The sequence below is a fragment of the Scyliorhinus canicula genome, chromosome 12, assembly GCF_902713615.1.
Source record: "Scyliorhinus canicula chromosome 12, sScyCan1.1, whole genome shotgun sequence".
NCBI classification, from domain to species: Eukaryota; Metazoa; Chordata; class Chondrichthyes; order Carcharhiniformes; family Scyliorhinidae; genus Scyliorhinus; species Scyliorhinus canicula.
The window spans coordinates 9022830-9042856 of NC_052157.1; the positions used below are offsets into that span (position 1 = coordinate 9022830).

Below are 20027 nucleotides of genomic sequence, written 5' to 3' on the forward strand. Positions count from 1 at the left end.
GATAGTGCAACACTCCCTCAGTACTGACCCTCTGACAGTGCAGCTCTCCCTCAGTACTGACCCTCGAACAGTGCAGCACTCCCTCAGTACTGACCCTCTGACAGTGCAGCTCTCCCTCAGTACTGACCCTCGAACAGTGCAGCATTGCCTCAGTACTGACCCTCTGACAGTGCAGCACGCCCTCAGTACTGACCGTCTGACAGTGCGGCACTCCCTCAGTACTGACCCTCTGATAGTGCAGCACTCCCTCAGTACTGACCCTCTGACAGTGCAGCACGCCCTCATTACTGACCCTCTGACAGCGCGGCACTCCCTCAGTACTGACCCTCTGACAGTGCGGCACTCCCTCAGTACTGACCATCTGACAGTGCGGCACTCCCTCAGTACTGACCCTCTGTCCAGACGGCAGTGTGGGGGAGGGAGCCGTCGGGCCTTGTCCTCCTGGATGCGGCGGCCGCCTGCCAGGCCCGGGGAGACGGCGGCGCCGCACAGGCCGGGACCGCTGAGCACGGCAGCCTGGGGTTGGGCGGGGGGGGCTGTATCTCCTCACCTTTGACCAGCGCCTCCTCCACGAAGGCCGGGCAGCAGCTGACGAGCAAAACGCTGGGAAGCTCCATCGCGGCTGGGCCTGCCGCTCACCTCTGACCTCTCACCCTAGCAACGGCCGGGAGGGGGGTCAGCGCCGCCTGGCTGCGCGCATTCGGCCTCTCTCCGCGGATGACACAAACATTGGCGGCCAAAGCGGTGCGACTCAACCGGGGCCCAAGGTGCCCTCTCCCCCGGCCGGCCGGCCGCTGAGAAATGGTTTATTCTGAAACTCCAGGCTTGAATTTTCGCCTTCCAGGAGCCGGCGGAGGCCGGAATGTACCATCCCGCTGGAGGAGGGGGGTCACATTTAGATCCCGCCCTGTGCACGGAGTAACAATGAAATAAGCAGCCACCTCAATCGTTTGCGCGCATTGGAATTCAAGTTGAAATCAGCACCTGGGAAAATACCGGTGATCAAACCGACGTAGCTCTTTGCTGACGGTTAGGATTTCTATCGGCCCCCCTCTCCCCCAGTGGTAGGGTCCGTGAGGCGTTGCTATGGGAACCCAGAGGGGATGACAACAAGCGGAGATGGAGAGGAGCTGAGCGGCCCAGCAGCATGGCAGAGCCCTTGGCCGGCCGCCACCCTGATGTGGGCCACGTCCTGGTCAAGGTACACGGAGGAGTGGCCGTTTCCCGTGTGGCAGGGCCTCAGGGTGCCCTGCCAGCAGAGCTCAGTCCTGCCCTGCCTGCCAGCAGAGCTCAGTGCTGCCCTGCCAGCAGAGCTCAGTGCTGCCCTGCCAGCAGAGCTCAGTGCTGCCCTGCCAGCAGAACTCAGTGCTGCCCTGCCTGCCAGCAGAGCTCAGTGCTGCCCTGCCAGCAGAGCTCAGTGCTGCCCTGCCAGCAGAGCTCAGTCCTGCCCTGCCAGCAGAGCTCAGTGCTGCCCTGTCTGCCAGCCGAGCTCCGTGCTGCCCTGCCAGCAGAGCTCAGTGCTGCCCTGCCTGCCAGCAGAGCTCAGTCCTGCCCTGCCTGCCAGCAGAGCTCAGTGCTGCCCTGCCCTGCCAGCAGAGCTCAGTGCTGCCCTGTCTGCCAGCAGAGCTCAGTGCTGCCCAGCCATCAGAGCTCAGTCCTGCCCTGCCAGCAGAGCTCAGTCCTGCCCTGCCCTGCCAGCAGAGCTCAGTGCTGCCCAGCCATCAGAGCTCAGTCCTGCCCTGCCAGCAGAGCTCAGTCCTGCCCTGCCAGCAGAGCTCAATCCTGCCCTGCCAGCAGAGCTCAATGCCACCCTGCCATCAGAGCTCAGTCCTGCCCTGCCAGCAGAGCTCAGTCCTGCCCTGCCAGCAGAGCTCAGTGCTGCCCAGCCATCAGAGCTCAGTCCTGCCCTGCCAGCAGAGCTCAGTCCTGCCCTGCCAGCAGAGCTCAATCCTGCCCTGCCAGCAGAGCTCAATGCCACCCTGCCAGCAGAGCTCAGTCCTGCCCTGCCAGCAGAGCTCAGAGCTGCCCGGCCAGCAGAGTTCAGTCCTGCCCTGCCAGCAGAGCTCAGTGCTGCCCTGCCCTGCCAGCAAAGCTCAGTCCTGCCCTGCCTGCAGAGCTCAGTCCTGATTTGCCTGCAGAGCTCAGTCCTGCCCTGCCTGCCAGCAGAGCTCAGTGCTGCCCTGCCAGCAGAGCTCAGTCCTGCCCTGCCAGCAGAGCTCAGTGCTGCCCTGCCAGCAGAGCTCAGTCCTGCCCTGCCAGCAGAGCCCAGTGCTGCCCTGCCAGCAGAGCTCAGTGCTGCCCTGCCAGCAGAGCTCAGTCCTGCCCTGCCAGCAGAGCTCAGTGCTGCCCTGCCTGCCAGCAGAGCTCAGTGCTGCCCTGCCTGCCAGCTGAGCTCAGTGCTGCCCTGCCTGCCAGCGGAGGCAATGGGGACTGGCACAAATGGGGAATTGGGTTCAACTGCGCCTTTCGCAGCTAACAACAAGGGTGTCCCAAAGTGCTTTACAGCCAACGAGGAACATGTTGAAGTGCAGTCGCTGTTGTGATGTGGGCAAGGCGGCAGCCAATTTGAGCACCACAGCAAGCCCCCCCCCCCCCCCCCCCCCCCCCCCCCGGGTGATTTGAACTGATTGGATAACTACTAAAGAGTACAAGCATGATGGGATGAATGGCCTCTTTCTGTACCTTTCTATGTTGTCAGTAGACTTTACTGTGTGTGCACCAGTGGATATCCCAGGATGGGCTGTTTTATAATTAACGGTGCATTATACTATGTCTTACTATTTTATAACTGGTCAAATTCCAATGGCAGGGCATATGGGGAGTGATGACAATTGTGTTCAGGTGAAGGAGATGGCGGGGATTTGCAAAAGACATTTGATACAGTGCCTTACCACTGACTTTTGAGAAAGATTATAGCTCATGGAATAAAAGTGCCAGGAGTTACTTGGTACAGAATTGGCCGAGTAAAAGGAAATAGGCAATAATTGTTAATGATGATTTTTCAGGCTGGAGGAAGATTTTGTAGTGCAGTTCCCCGGAGGTCGATATTGGGACTCTTGCTTTTCTTGATTTGTATTAATGATCTAGAGCTTGGTGTTCAGGGGATAATTTAAAAGTTTGCAGATGTAACAAACCTTGGAAGCACTGTAAACCGTGAGGAGGACAGTGAAGAACTTCAAAATAGACAAGTTGGTGGAATGGGCAGATAGGTGGCAGATGAAGTTCAATATAAAAAAGTGTAAGGTGATATATTTTGGTAAGAAGAACAAAGGGAGACAATATGAAATAAGCGGTATAACTTTAAAGGGTGGGCAGCAGCAGAGGGACCTGGATGTTTATGTGCTTAAGTCGCAGGCAGCACGGTGGCACAGTGGTTAGCACTGCTGCCTCACAGCACCGGGGACCCGGGTTCAATTCCAGCCTTGGGTGACTGCAGAGTTTGTATGTCCTCCGCATGTCTGCGTGGGTTTCCTCCGGGTGCTCCGGTTTCCTCCCACAAGTCCTGAAAGATGTGCCGGGGAATGACGACTGGGGGATTTTCACAGTAACTAATCTAAACCTACTTGTGACACTAATAAAGATGATTATTATTGTGTATGCTTGGATTTTTACTTGGTGAATGTCACATTGGTAATTTTAATCAGCTACCTCTACAGTCACTCTGGCTGAGTAGTCACAATTTTCAAAAGGAAATTAGATAAATACTTGAAGAGACAATTTTGCAATGTTACAGGAACAGTGGAGAACAGTGGGACTACTTGATAGTTCTTTCGAAGAGTAGCAAAGGCACGATGGGCTGGATGGCCTCCTTCTTCTACTTCGCTGATTCTGTGTGGCAGAGATGTTTCTTTGCAGCTCAGGTTGAGGAGTCGGGGGGATAGGAAACAGATGTCCTGCAATGAATGCCCCATCAGCTGGAGAATATAGTTACAGTGGGGCTAGTTCATGTCATAAAAGTCTATGTAGAAGTTATTTTGGAAAAAGGTGAAACCGAAAGGGCACAAAGGTGTCAACTGTAGCTCAGTTGCATTTGAGTCAGAAGATTGTGGATTCAAGCCCTACTCCATGTCTTGAGCACAAGAATCTAGACTGCCACTCTGGGTGCAGTACTAAGGGAATGTTGCAAAGCCACAGGTGCTGCCTTTCAATCATCCCCTGTACAGTGTGCAGGTGTAAAATTCAATAAAAAACATTTATCAAAAAAATGATGTTAAAACAAGGCACCTCTATTGACCCAGTTGGACCCCATTACATTGTTTTGAAGAAACACCACCACCACCATCTGGCATGGACTTGCAAAATCCTACCAACTGCCCTGGCTAGAGACAATTCACACCTCTTTAACCTGGGATTACCCCAATCTCTGGATCTGTAAAGATTTGATTACCCGCAAATGCTCGCATTCCAAGCAATTTCTGACATCTTTGACTTTGTCTATATATATGTTTCTGGAACATATCTCTTCATTCACCTGAGGAAGGAGCAGTGGTCCGAAAGCTCGTGTTTAAAACAAACCTGTTGGAATTTAACCTGGTGTTGTAAGACTTCTTACTGTTTTGAAGAAAAACAGGGGAATTCCTGCGAATGCTGGAGTTACGAAATACAAACAGAAAATGCTGGAAAAGCTCAGCGGGCCTGGCAGCATCTGTGGAGAAGAAAAAAAGAGTTAATGTTTCGAGCCCTTAACGTTTCTGAGGTTTTTTTTCACGCTCCACAGATGCTGCCAGACCTGCTGAGTCCAGTGTTTTCTGAGTTTCCCTGGCCAACATTTAGTCCCCGGTCAAAATTTAAAAAAAAAAACAAATTTCTTTGACTGCCCTAAAGATGATTCCTTTTACATTTTTTGATCTTTTACTATTGCAACAACTAAATCAATTAATCTGCCGTTTTCAGGGGAGAAGTTATGTCTCAGTAACCCATCGTGCTAGATGTCTTTAGGGAAAGCTGTGAGCTGCGGGTATGGAGCTGTGAGTAGGCTGGACTGTTTCTTTAAAGCCACAAAACCAAATTGCTGCGAGTTGGCACAGTTTGAGGTCAATTTGGGGCCAGTTGTTAAGTGATGTTGCTCTCTGGGTTGGCAGCTGCTTTTAAATCCCCAGATTCTTCTCTTGGAGCAAGCCATTGTTGTCACCGTCAAAAGAAAACAGTAAGGAATTACTGTCTATTTCTTATATTTCAAATGTAGATGTAGACTGGCCACTTAAAGTAACTCTCCAGGTAGTCTTGTTGGAATGATTTCCTCTGTGCATTATTTGTAGTAAAATCATTAGTGGGTTTTTATAAACACATTTTTAATTTCACATTATATAGTGCTCAGAGGAAATCTCCTGCTATTTGGGAGATTGGCAGTAAATTGGCCACATTAAACTATGCATTTGGCCAGCATCAAAAGTGCAGGTTTACAACTGCAAAAGCACATTAGTACAACGTGCCACTAACTATGCGAGAGATACCAAAGCACTTTATGGGCTAACTCATGATTTCAAGGGAATAGGGGTATAGTTTGGATACTGTTTGTCACACAGCGAGATCCAAAAATCTGTGTTTCTTGATAGGATCTGTCATGCTACATTTGAGCACGATACCTTTATACTGTTTGTTTTTTAGGTTCAAGAGGATCTTCAAGAGCTGAAGGAAAAAATCTCCCATATTACAATCCATGGAGAAGCTGCGGCAGTGGACATTCAGACACTTGAAACAGCTATACGCAGGACAGAAATGGGCCTAAAGGTCAGTGGAATGGAAGATACAAGGTGCTTCTGCTGATTAATAAATAAATAAGAATTAGTAAGTGTTATAAAGTGTTACGATTATGCAGTTTCTCAGTTAAATCCATTGCTGATGTCATCAGTAAGTGCTGTGATGTCATGAAACAGTGGTTAAAATTGTTGCTTCACAGCAATAGGGACCTGGGTTCAATTCCCAGCTTGGGTCACTGTCTGTGTGGAGTACGCACGTTCTCCCCGTGTCTGCGTGGGTTTCCTCCGGGTGCTCCGGTTTCCTCCCACAAGTCCCGAAAGACGTGCTTGTTAGGTGAATTCGACATTCTGAATTCTCCCTCCGTTGTCCCGAACAGGCGCCGGAATGTGGCGACTAGGGGCTTTTCACAGTAACTTCATTGTAATGTAAGCCTACTTATGACACCAATAAAAATTATTTTATTATTATGAATCATTGTTGTTGTTACTTGTGTATATTCGTATTTCACTGCCGTTAGTTCTAATTCTATTCAGTTACTGTTATTTCAATGTTTAACTAGCTGCTTCTGTTTTTGAGCCCACACTGTATTTTAAACATTGTTATTCTTATATATTAAAGAAGTTAACTTGTAATGCGTTTTCAACTACTTTTTTGTGGCCAAGTTATCAATTCTTTTTGGCGACGAGAATTTAAAATTTCGAGTTTCAGCACATTCAACACAAATTTTTGCTATGTTTACCAATGGAAGACAAGTTAGCAGGACCATGCCTATGTTTGGGTCAATCAATGAGTTTGCGGAAGAGAACAAGACTGGGACTCAATATGTGAAACAGTTGTAACACTTTTTCTTGGCAAATGGGATCGCAGGCGAGGCTAGAAAGTGCTCAATTCTCCTGAGTGTGTGTGGGGCAAAGGCAGACAAGCTAGTGCGAAACTAATCCCGGAAACCGGGAGACATTTTCTTTGCAGACTTAATTACACTCGTTCAGAAACACCACAATCCTAAGCCCTCAGTAAATGTACAACGTTTCAAATTCCATCGTCATTTTCAGAAGATGGGAATGTCTGTAGTTAACTTTGTTGCTGAATTGCATCAGCTCTCTGAACATTGGGGCAGTTTTGGAAGACATGCTTCGGGACAGATTAGTTTATGGCACTACAGAGGACAGCATTCAGTGGTGTTTGCTGGGAGAAGCCACATTAATTTTAAGAAGGCACTAAAAATTTCTCAGGACATGGAAATGACTGCCAATAATGCAACAGATATTCAGAAGGCCAATGGCAGCATGCAGGCAGGTGCACTGCATCAAGTCGAAAAAGAAGCTGCAAATAAAAAGGTGAAGACAGTACAGTGTTTTAGGTGTGGAGGGTCACACAATGTGAATCATTTCATGTTTATGGACACTGTTTGTCACAAGTGCAACAAGAAGGGACATTTAGCGAAGAAATGCCTTGGTGCAAACAAAATTGAAGAGTGAGCATGGAACCTCAAATGCAAGGAAGTCGCAGTCAACGGCACATCACTTGGAAAGCTAAGACCAGGTAGAGGAGCAGTATTACAACATGCTTACTATGGGTGAAGGGCGTGCAGAGCCTATTTATTCTACAGCGGAGGTCGATGGACAGAAAATCAGGATGGGGGTGGTCACAGGACCCTCTGCATCAGTAATAAGTGAAGAAATATTCAGGAAGACTTGGGGTTCTAAGCAAGCACCGGCCCTCACTCAGGCAGGAATCAACCTTCGGATGCACACCGGGTGTGAGACTATACCGTTGCTTGGAGTGTTAGAGGAATACATTGCAATTAACAGATACGAGGCAAGAGCATGGCCCCTGTTAGTAAAATGGCATAGGCGTGTCTTGCTCAGGAAAATTCATTTGAACTGGGGTGAGATAAAACACACAAAAGTGACAGAGGATGTCATTCAGAAATGTCCTCAGATTTTCAGAAATGATCTGGGTACATTGTGGGGCACTACAGTTAAATTGTTCGTAGATCTTGAGGCTGTTGCTTGCTTTTCAAAATCGAAGACAGTGCACTACGCCGCAAAAGCCAACATGGAGGAGGCATTGGAGCGGCTGCAAAGGCCAGGAAACATTGGGCGCGATTCTCCCGACTTACGAAAAATCGGAGAATAGCGGGCGGCGTAAATTTTTACGGACACGCTGGTCCGACGCCCTCCCGCTATTCTCCCCCCCCCCCCCCCACGCCCGCCTCCCGACACGAATCGCTGCCCGCCGTTTTTTTACGGCGAGCAGCGATTCTCTCCTGGCCGTTGGGCCGATTTCCAAGGCCTTTACGGCCGTTTTTACAAGCGTAAAACACATCTGCTCTGACCGTTCATAAAAACGGCCGTAAAGTCCCGTTCTCGGGAACCATGGCACCGATTGGCACGGCCGTACCACGGCCGTGCCAAGGGTGCCATGGGCCCACGATCGGTGGGCACCGATCGCGGGCAGCGGGTACTTACCCCGTGCACTCTTTCTCCCTCCGCCGCCCCGATGGATCCATCCGCGGGGCTTCTACGGGGCATAATAGCCCGCGCATGCGCGGGTTTCACGCACAAGCGCGATGACGTCATCCGCGCATGCGCGGGTTGGAGTAGTCTAATTGCGCATGCGCGGCTGACGTCATCATAAGCGTCAGCCGTCACTAACTTTGGCTCGCGGGCTTAGCGAAATTCGTTAAGCCCGCGATGCCGGAGTTCACGGCCGCACGATGCTAGCCCCGACCGGGGAGCAGAATCGGTTCCTGGTCGGGGGGGGCAGAGGCTGGCGTCAAACGCGCCCGTTTTTGACGCCAGCTTCCCGATTTTTCATAACTCGGGAGAATCGCGCCCATTGAGTCGATTCAGTTTTCACAATGGGCAGCTCCAATTGTTCCTGTTCTTAAAAGTGATGGTACTGTGCACACTTGTGGGGATTACAAACTTACCATTAATCAGGTTTCCAAGCTGGGCGCTTACCCATTGCTGAGGGTAGAAGATCTGTTTTCAACCCTTGCAGAAGACCAGACGTTTTCAACCTCAAGAAGACTCAAGTCCTTTACCAACCCACCCCGGGCAAGATCCGGTCTCTCCCACCATCAAGATCAATGGAGAAACCCTACCAAACGCGGAGTAGTTTCCCCTACCTGGGAAACCACCTCCCATCTCAGTCTGACATCGATGCATCCTATCCAATACGCGAGCGCTTCCTTGGACGCCTACGTGCGAGAGTCTTTGATGACTGTGACATTCGTGCTGACACCAAGATCCTCATGTACAAGGCAGTTGTACTCCCAACTCTTCTATACAGCTCAGAAACTTGGACTACGTCCAGGCTCCATCTCAAGGCCTGGGGAGGTATTATCAATGCTGTTTGAGACAGATCGTCTGCATCAGCTGGGGGAACAGACGTACGAACATCTGTGCCCTTGAGGAAGCCAAGATGTCAGAGCCCTGACTGCCAAAGCAAATCTTCTTCGCTAAACTCAAGGAAGACTCCTGAACATGAGGAGGACAAAGGAAGCTCTTCAAAGACACCCTGAAGGTTTACCTCAGGAAATGCAGCATTGATGTCAACACCTGGGAGACCCTTTGCTCAGAAGAGAACTACTGATTGAAGGGACACAATTCCTCAAAGACACTTGATGCCAAGAGGGGGCCTGGAAAAGGAACGTGAGAAAAGAATACCAGTGATCTAGTGTGCAAGGACCGACCAAGCCTTCCAGAAACACCAAAATGCAGCTCTAGGATCTGGCTCATCAACCACACAAGGACCCACAAAATCCATGACGAGAAACAGTGTGTCTCTTCGGTAGACAATCATACGTGTCAACGAGTGATCACTGAACAAGAAGACAGAGCAGGGACTTGTTGAGGCAAGCAAAAGCGAGAAGGAGAAAAGAAAAGCAGGAGAGACATGATAATCGAGCTAAAGAGAGATGTTTTAATCTGAACGTTTGTGTTTATAGCAGGAATTTTGGCAGTAACTGGCATTGGTTACCTGGAGCTATTCTTAACCAAAGTGGTCCAGTATCTTTGGTAATGAAATGAACAATGGAAGAATTGTTCGCAGGCACCATGATCAGAGTCGTCTACGCCATGACTGAGACAGATAACACAATAGAATCAGTAAAAGTGCCAGATAACACACTAGAAGGAAATGCGGTTGTGGGAATTCAAGAATTGATTCTTGTTGTACCAGGAGAGGGACCCTTACGCACAGATACTCAGTCTTCATTTGCACCCTCAAATTCAGTTGAAATAAGTCAAGCATCACCAGAGTTGATGGAATCACCATCAGCACTGTGCAGATCACAACATAGCCACATATTTCCTGAAAGACGGGTGTATAATTTATGCATTAGTTCTAATTGTATTTCTGTCTTTAAAGGGGAATAAAATTTAAGGGGGGTAGAAGTGTTATCATTCTGTATCTTATTTATATGCATTGTTGATGTCATCAATAAGTGCTGTGACATCGTGAATCATTGTTGTTGTTAGTTGTATATATTTGTATTTAACTCCCATTAGTTCTAATTATTATTACTGTTATTTTGATATTTAACAAGCTGCTCCCGTTTTTGAGTCCATACTGTATTTTAAACTTTGTTATTTTTATATATTAAAGATTAACTTTTAACGCGTTTTTGACTACCCTTTTGTGGTCAAGTTACCACAGTAAATATTAATTAATCTTGCTGGAAAAAGAGACATGCCGCCAAAGCTTTTTGTCTTTCACTCATCAGGACAAATTTGCAAGCATATCAATAGAAAAGGGAACAACAATTTATACCACATGAAAAGAGAACGCTTATTAGCTGGCAAGCGGACTCTTGAGCTAAATTGCATCCTTCTGTGGTATACTACAATATCATTTTATAAACTCTATTCTTTGGAATACAAGTAGTGGCTAGAATCATCTGTGGGAATGGAACATAATCATCTTGAGACATTCTTTCCGTTTGCAAATGTAGTTTTATTCTAATTAAGAGGCATGAGTTTTGCCTCCAGCTGGGGGGAATGGTACCCTTTTTCACATTATAAGTTTTCATTAGGGTATAAAAAGGCACATTACATCTAAAGCAGATCTGAGAGAAGCAGATTTTATCTGCACACACAACCTACAGTTGCAAAACATCCAGAGATAAGTCGAAGGAGTTACCACCTCCCCCTGTTGGTTTGACAAGGAATTAAACAGCTTCAGTGCATCAGTAATGGACACAAATAAAACAGACCAGGTGAAATGTGCGGGTTCATAGAAATGTTAGTTATGTACAGGAAATAAGTGACATTTTTTTGTATGCTCAACACAACACAACACTCCAGACTGGGGGAATTAGCTCAAATGGTAGAGCGTTTGCTTATCACGTGAGAGGTAGTGGGATCAATGTCCATATTCTCCACTTACATTTTGTGGGCGGCACAGTAGCACAGTGGTTAGCACTGTTGTTTCACAGCTCCATCGTCCTAGGTTCGATTCCCGGCTTGGGTCACTGTCTGTGCGGAGTCTGCACGTTCTCCCCGTGTCTGGGTGGGTTTCCTCCGGGTGCTCCGGTTTCCTCCCACAAGTCCCGAAAGACGCGCTGTTAGGTGAATTGGACATTCTGAATTCCCCCTCTGTGTACCCGAACAGGCGCCGGAATGTGGCGACTCGGGGATTTTCACAGTAACTTCATTGCAGTGTTAATGTGAGCCTACATGTGGCAATAAAAGGTTATTAATTAAAACAACTGCAGAGTTGAAAATTATTGCTATGGAGCTGAAATTGTTACTTTGGCCTGATAGTCAAAATTACACTTGTAACCAGGCAGAAAACATTCTCTCCCCCACAGGTATCACCAAAAATGATACTTATTTATTTGACTGTATCAAGATTATTCAAACATTTTTCATTTGTCACTCTTGCAACAATTGAATTCATAGAATCATAGAATTTACAGTGCAGAAGGAGGCCATTCAGCCCATCGAGTCTGCACCGGCCCTTGGAAAGAGCAACTTAAACCAATGCCTCCACCCTATCCCCGTAACCCAGTAACCAGCTAATCTTTTGGACACTAGGGGGCAATTTAGCATGACCAATCCACCTGACCTGCACTGCTTTGGACTGTGGGAGGAAACTGGAGCATCCGGTGGAAACCCACGCAGACACGGGGAGGAAGTGCAAACTCCACCCAGAGAGTCACCCGAGTATGGAATTGAACCCGGGTCCCTGGTGGTGTGAAGCAGCAGTGCTAACCACTGTGCCTCCAAGCCGCCCCATTCTTAAATGGGCAGGAATTAATTTAAATAGTCTTGTAATTTTATGAATTTTCAAGAAAAAGGAAATGCATACCTTTAATGATATGCATAATCTGTATGTTAACACGTCAGACCTCCAACCAGCAGGTGGCAGTAGAGATGTGCCACGTGATACTGCAGCCTCTGGAGTTAGAAGTTGTTGTGGATAGTCATTTTTAGTGTTAGCTCTCATATTCTAGTTATTAACAGTTTACAGTTTAGTAGTATTAGTATTCTTTTCCTTTCCATGTTATTGTAATTTTTTAAAAATATATTTTTTATTCTCCTTTTTCACTTTTTCTCCCAAATTTATGCCCAATAATAAACAATAATCAATAGCAAATGTAATGTCAATCCCCATATCAATAACAACAATCCCATCCTCTCACCAAACCCCAGACATTAACCCGCATGTTAACATAAACAAAAAAAGAATGACAAAGAGGAATCAGGAATCACCATAGTCACCATTAACACCTACAGTCCCTCTCCCCCCAACCCTCCCAGCCCCCCCCCCCCAACGTTCGATGTGATCCAATTCTCAAAAGTGCATAATGAATAACGCCCATGAATTGTAGAATCCCGCCATCCTTCCCCTCAGTTCAAATTTGACCTTTTCAAGCATCAAGAATTCCAGCAGGTCCCCCCGCCACGCCAGGGCACAGGGTGGAGAGGTTGATCTCCAACCCACGTTATTGTAATTTAATAAATCTTTAACTAGTCACGAACTAGACGTTCTCTGATGCACTGACTCAATCATTGCGATGCGCGAGAACATAATATGGTACCAGAAATGGTGATTTACGAATTGAAGGTCTAAAGTGAACAAATAAGAAAAAATACGACAAGAAAATCTACTAACAAATAAAGAGCATCAGAAGAACACGTCGCAACGCTCAACTGGTCACCGAAGTACAAGACGGATAGTTTGAAAACACCACAAAGTCTTCATGTCGCTGGTAACGGAGATGCAAATTGACGCACTTTTAAGCTGCAGTTTACCTTATATATGGCGGCTCTAGGTTTACAGGCACAGCCTGATGAGCGAAAAATATCATTGCAGCTCATTGTGGCAGGTCCACAGGTGATCGAAATCTGTAATACATTTGTATTTGAAAGAGAGGCAGATAGAGAAATATCTTCAGCACCACTCAAATGCCAACCAGATTCAGCGAATCAACAAAAGCTTAAAAAGAAAGAACAAAGAAAAATTACAGCACAGGAACAGGCCCTTTGGCCCTCCAAGCCTGCGCCGATGCAGATCCTCTATCTAAAACTGTCGCCTATTTTCCAAGGATCTGTATCCCTCTGCTCCCGGCTCATTCATGTATCTGTGTAGATTCTTCTTAAATGACGCTATCGTGCCCACCTCTACCCCCTCCACCGTCAATGCATTCCAGGCACCCACCACCCTCTGTGTAAAGAATGTTCCACGCATATCTCCCTTAAACTTTTCCCCTCTCACCTTGAACTCGTGACCCCTAGTAATTGAGTCCTCCATTCTGGGGAAAAAGCTTCTTGCTATCCACCCTGTCTATACCTCTCATGATTTTGTAGACCTCAATGAGGTCCCCCCCTCAACCTCCATCTTTCTAATGAAAATAATCCTAATCTACTCAACCTTTCTTCATAGCTAGCACCCTCCATACCAGGCAACATCCTGCTGAACCTCCTCTGCACCTTCTCCAAAGCATCCACATCCTTTTGGTAATGTGGCGACTAGAACTGTATGCAGTATTCCAAATGTGGCCGAACCAAAGTCTTATACAACTGTAACATAACCTGCCAACTCTTGTACTCAATACGCCTTCCGATGAAGGAAAGCATGCCGTATGCCTTCTAGACCACTCTATCGACCTACGCAGCCAGGGTACAATGGACCTGAACACCCAGATCTCTCTGTACATCAATTTTCCCCAGGGCTTTTTCATTTACCGTATAGTTCGCACTTGAATTGGATCTTCCAAAATGCATCACCTCGCATTTGCCCGGATTGAACTCCACCTGCCATTTCTCCACCCTACTCTCCAATCTATCTATATTCTGCTATATTCTCTGACAGTCCCCTTCACTATCTGCTACTCCACCAATCTTAGTGTCATCTGCAAACTTGCTAATCATACCTTCCTCCAAATCATTTATGTATTTCACAAACAACAGTGGTCCCAGCACGGATCCCTCTGGAACACCACAGGTCACAGTTCTCCATTTTGAGAAACTCCCTTCCACTACTACTCTCTGTCTCCTGTTGCCCAGCCAGTTCTTTATCCATCTAGCTAGTACACCCTGGACCCCATGAGACTTCACTTTCTCCATCAGCTTACCATGAGGAACCTTATCAAATGCCTTACTGAAGTCTGCGTATATGATATCTACAGCCCTTCCCTCATCAATCAACTTTGTCACTTCGAACATAGAACATAGAAAATCCTCAAAGAACTCTATTAAGTTGGTAAGACATGACCTTCCCTGCACAAAACCATGTTGCGTATCACTGATAAGCACATTTTCTTCCAAATGGGAATAGATACTATCCCTCAGTATCTTCTCCAGCAGCTTCTCCACCACTGATGTCAGGCTCACTGGTCTATAATTATCTGAATTATCCCTGCTACCCTTCTTAAACAAGGGGACAACACTAACAATTCTCCAGTCCTCCGGTACCTCACCCGTATTCAAGGGTGCTCCAAAGATATTTGTTATGGCCCCAGATATTTCTTCTCTCACTTCCCTCAGTAACCTGGGATAGATCCCATCCGGACCTGGGAACTTGTCCACCTTAATGCCTTTTAGAATACCCAATACATCCTCCCTCCTTATGTCGACTAGACCTAGAGTAATCAAACATCTATCCCTCACATCAACATCTGTCATGTCCCTCTCCTCAGTGAATACCGATGCAAAGTACTCGTTAAGAATCTCACCCATTTTCTCTGACTCCACGCATAACTTTCCTCCTTTGTCCTTGAGTGGGCCAACCTTTTCTCCAGTTACCCTCTTGCTCTTTATATATGAATAAAAGGCTTTGGGATTTTCCTTAACCCTGTTTGCTAAAGATATTTCATGACCCCTTTTAGCCCTCTTGATTCCTCATTTCAGATTGGTCCTACATTCCCGATATTCTTCCAATGCTTTGTCTGTCTTCAGTCGCCTAGACCTTATGTATGCTTCCGTTTTCCTCTTAGCTAGTCTCACAATTTCACCTGTCATCCATGGTTCCCTAATATTGCCATTTCTATCCCTCATTTTCACAGGGACAATGAGTGTCCTGCACTCTAATCAACCTCTCTTTAAAAGCCTCCCACATATCAAATGTGGATTTACCTTCAAACAACTGCTCCCAATCTAGGTTCCCCAGCTCCTGACGAATTTTGGTATAGTTGGCCTTCCCCCAATTTAGCACTCCTCCTTTAGGAACACTCTCGTCTTTGTCCCTGAGTATTCTAAAACTTACCGATTTGTGATCACTATTCCTAAAGTAATCCCCGACTGAAACTTCAACCACCTGGTCTGGCTCATTCCGCAACAGCAGGTCCAGTATGGCCCCTTCCCGAGTTGGACTATTTACATACTGCTCTAGAAAACCCTCCTGGATGCTCCTTACAAATTCTGCTCAATCTAGACCTCTGACACTAAGTGTATCCCAGTCAATGTTGGGAAAATTAAAATCTCCTATCACCATCACCCTGTTGCTCCTACATTTTTCCATAATCTGTTTACATATTTGTACCTCTATCTCACGCTCACTGTTAGGAGGTGCGTAGTATAGCCCCAACATTGTTACCGCACCCTTCTTATTTCGGAGCTCTCCCATATCGCCTCACTGCCCGAGTCCTCCATAGTGCTCTCCTTCAGCACAGCTGTGATATCCTCTCTGACCAGTAATGCAACTCCTCAACCCCTTTTACCTCCCTCTCTATCCCGACTGAAGCATCGATATCCTGGGATATTTAGTTGCCAATCATGCCCTTCCCTCAACCAAGTCTCAGTAATAGCAATAACATCATACTCCCAGGTTCTAATCCAAGCCCTAAGTTCATCTGCCTTACCTACTACACTTCTTACATTAAAACAAATGCACCTCAGACCACCAGTCCCTTTGCGTTCATCATCTGCTCCCTGCCTACTCTTCCCCTTAGTCACGCTGACTTCATGATCTAGTTCCTTACAGGCTTTAGTTACTACCTCCTTACTGTCCACTAACCTCCTCATTTGGTTCCCATTCCCCTGCCACATTAGTTTAAACCCTCCCCAAAAGCGTTAGCAAACCCCCCCCCCCCCCCCCCCCCCCCCCCCCAAGGACATTGGTTCCAGTTCGGCCCAGGTGTAGACCGTCCAATTTGTAGTAGTCCCACCTCCCCTAGAACCGGTTCCAATGCCCCAAAAACCTCCCTCCTGCACCATCTCTCAAGCCACGCATTCATCCTGCCTATTCTTTTATTTCTTTTATTTCTACTACCATGTGGCACTTGTAGCAATCATGAGATCTCTGAGGTCTGACTTTTTAGCTTGGCTCCTAACTCCCTAAATTCTGCTTGTAGGACCTCATCCCATTTTTTACCTATATCATTGATGCCTCTATGCACCACGACAACTGGCTGTTCACCCTCCCCCTTCAGAATGTTCTGCTGCCGATCTGAGACATCCCTGACCCGTGCACCTGGGAGGCAACATACCATTCGGGAGTCTCGTTTTCGACCATAGAAACGCCTGTCTACTCCCCTTACAATTGAATCTTCTATGACTATAGCCCTTCCACTCTTTTTCCCACCCTTCTGTACAGCAGAGCCAGCCACGGTGCCATGAACCTGGCTACTGCTGCCTTCCCCTGGTGAACCATCTCCCCCAACGGTATCCAAAACGGTATACCTGTTTTGGAGGGAGATGACTGCAGGGGACACCTGCACTGCCTTTCTGCCTTTTCTCTGCCTTTTGGTCACCCATTCCCTTTCTCCCCCAGCAATGCTAATCTGTGGTGAGATCAATTCACTAAATGTGCTATCCACGACCTCCTCAGCATCGCGGATGCTCCAAAGTGAGTCCATCCGCAGCTCCAGAGCCGTCATGCGGTCCAACAAGAGCTGCACTGGACACACTTCCCACACGTGAAGGCACGGGGGACATCAGCCACGTCCCTGAGCTCCCACATTGAGCAAGAGGAGCATAACACGGGTCTGAGATCTCCTGCCATTTTTAATCTTAAACTTAACTTCGTCCAACTATAATATCAAATAATAGATAAATGAAAAAGAAAAAAAAAGAAGAATTGTTACCAATCACACGATTAAAAAAAAAGAAATAGAAAAACCTTACCTGATCAACACACCTCAAGGAAAAGAAAAACTACTTACCAGTCACCAGCCAATCATTACCTGCTGGCTGTGACATCACGGTTCAACTTCTTTCTACTTCTACCTGCCCTCAAGTCTTCCTCTTGATCTTTACTCAGCTGGGATCCTTACAATGATTGTTTTTTTTTCTGGTTAGAGGAGGCGGTGGGGAGGGAAACACTGAAGGTCTACCAGACAATGAAAGAAGCCAGACAGACGGAATCTGTAATGGACACTGAAATTGTGAATATTTGGAATTGTTATGTTATGCATCTTACGTTATGACAGAAATCTTTGGATCCTCACTGTCTTCAGGTGATGTCCCGGAGGACTGGAGAATAGCCAATGTTGTTCCTTTGTTTAAGAAGGGTAGCAAGGATAATCCAGGGAACTACTCCCATTTGGAAGCAAATGAACGAATTAGCGAGAGGCAGCACGGTTTTGTGAAGGGGAGGTCGTGTCTCACTAACTTGATAGAGTTTTTCAAGGAGGTCACAAAGATGATTGATGCAGGTAGGGCAGTGGATATTGAACGTAGAACATACAGTGCAGAAGGAGGCCATTCGGCCCATTGAGTCTGCACCAACCCACTTAAGCCCTCACTTCCACCCAAGCCCCATAACCCAATAACCCCATCTAACCTTTTTGGTCACTAAGGGCAATTTATCATGGCCAATCGAACTAACCTGCACGTCTTTAGACTGTGGGAGGAAACCGGAGCACTCGGAGGAAACCCACGCAGACACGGGGAGAACGTACAGACTTCGCACAGACAGTGACCCAGCGGGGAATCAAACCTGGGACCTTGGCGCTGTGAAGCGACAGTGCTATCCACTTGTGCTACCGTGCTGCCCATATGTTTATATGGACTTCAGTAAGGCCTTTGACAAGGGCCCTCATGGCAGACTGGTACAAAAGGTGAAGTCACACAGGATCAGGGGTGAGCTGGCAAGATGGATACAGAACTGGCTAGGTCATAGAAGGTAGAGAGTAGCAATGGAAGGGTGCTTTTCTGATTGGAGGGCTGTGACGAGTGGTGTTCCGCAGGGATCAGTGCTGGGACTTTTGCAGTTCATAGTATATATAAATGATTTGGAGGAAAATGTAACTGGTCTGATTAGTAAATTTGGAGACAACACAAAGGTTGGAATTGCGGATAGCGATGAGGACTGTCAGAGGATACAGCAGGATTTAGATCGTTTGGAGACTTGGGTGGAGCGATGGCAGATTGAGTTTAATAGGACAAATGTGAGGTAATGCATTTTGGAAGGTCTAATGCAGGTAGGGAATATACAGTGAATGGTAGAACCCTCAAGAGTATTGACAGTCAGAGAGATCTAGGTGTACAGGTCCACAGGTCACTGAAAGGGGCAACACAGGTGGAGAAGGTAGTCAAGAAGGCATACGGCATGCTTGCCTTCATTGGTCGGGGCATTGAGTATAAAAATTGGCAAGTCATGTTGCAGCTGTATAGAACCTTGGTTAGGCCACACTTGGAGTATAGTGTTCAATTCTGGTCGCCACATTACCAGAAGGATATGGAGGCTTTAGAGAGGGTGCAGAAGAGATTTACCAGGATGTTGCCTGGTATGGAGGGCATTAGCTATGAGGAGAGGTTGAATAAACTCAGTTTATTCTCACTGGAACGATGGAGGTTGAGGGGCGACCTGATAGAGGTCTACAAAATTATGAGGGGCATAGACAGAGTGGATAGTCAGACGCTTTTTCCCAGGGTAGAGGGGTCAATTACTAGGGGGCACAGGTTTAAGGTGCGATGGGCAAGGTTTAGAGGAGATGTACGAGGCAAGTTTTTTACACAGAGGGTAGTGGGTGACTGGAACTCGCTGCCGGAGGAGGTGGTGGAAGCAGGGACGATAGTGACATTTTCGGGACATTTTGACAAATACATGAATAGAATGGGAATAGAGGGCTACGGACCCCGGAAGTGCAGAAGATTTTAGTTTAGACGGGCAGCAAGGTCGGCACAGGCTTGGAGGGCCGAAGGGACTGTTCCTGTGCTGTACTTTTCTTTGTTCTTTGTTCTTTTTTCTTCACAGCGCCAGGATCCCAGGTTCGATTCCCCTCTGGGTCACTGTCTGTGCAGAGTCTGTACGTTCTCCCCGTGTCTGTATGATAATTGATTTAAATCATAGATCATCATAGAATTTACAGTGCAGAAGGAGGCCATTCAGCCCATCGAGTCTGCACCGGCTCCTGGAAAGAGCACCCTACCCAAGGTCAACACCTCCACCCTATCCCCATAACCCAGTAACCCCACCCAACACTAAGGGACACTAAGGGCAATTTATCATGGCCAATCCACCTGACCTGCACATCCTTGGACTGTGGGAGGAAACCGGAGCACCCGGAGGAAACCTACGCACACACGGGGAGGATGTGCAGACTCCGCACAGACAGTGACCCAAGCCGGAATCGAACCTGGGACCCTGGAGCTGTGAAGCGATTGTGCTATCCACAATGCTACCGTGCTGCCCTGTATGTATGTTCATTTTGTTAAACTCTAAAGAAAAGGGATGTAATGATATGCATAAGCAATTCTGTATGTTAACATAGTAAGAAGTCTTACAACACCAGGCTAAAGTCCAACAGGTTTATCTGGCATCACTAGCTTTTGGAGCGCAGCTCCTTCATCAGGTGGTTGAAGAGCTGCTTTCCACAATGATGCAATGAGTCAATGATGCAAGATGATACTTTGAATGCAAGTCTTTGCACG

The 20027-nt window shown here is 47.2% G+C and overlaps 2 protein-coding genes across 7 annotated transcripts in view; one reads left to right on the forward strand and one right to left on the reverse strand.

Moving 5' to 3' along the window:
• The window catches only part of aagab (alpha and gamma adaptin binding protein), a 61113-nt gene extending 60267 nt beyond the window's left edge, over nucleotides 1-846 (reverse strand). For 2 of the 3 annotated variants that reach the window (XM_038813312.1, XM_038813311.1), the window contains exon 1: nucleotides 551-840. In XM_038813312.1, the coding sequence (XP_038669240.1) occupies nucleotides 551-617 (67 nt within the window). In that variant the 5' untranslated portion in view covers nucleotides 618-840. Of the gene's footprint in view, nucleotides 1-550 lie in introns of all 3 variants that reach the window. The other variant, XM_038813313.1, reaches the window with a different exon arrangement.
• Nucleotides 847-1009: 163 nt separating this feature from the next.
• Nucleotides 1010-20027, forward strand: part of iqch (IQ motif containing H) — a 250122-nt gene continuing 231104 nt past the window's right edge. For 3 of the 4 annotated variants that reach the window (XM_038813305.1, XM_038813307.1, XM_038813306.1), the window contains exons 1-2: nucleotides 1086-1201; nucleotides 5608-5730. In XM_038813305.1, the coding sequence (XP_038669233.1) occupies nucleotides 1148-1201; nucleotides 5608-5730 (177 nt within the window). In that variant the 5' untranslated portion in view covers nucleotides 1086-1147. Of the gene's footprint in view, nucleotides 1030-1085; nucleotides 1202-5607; nucleotides 5731-20027 lie in introns of those variants that run through there. The other variant, XM_038813308.1, reaches the window with a different exon arrangement.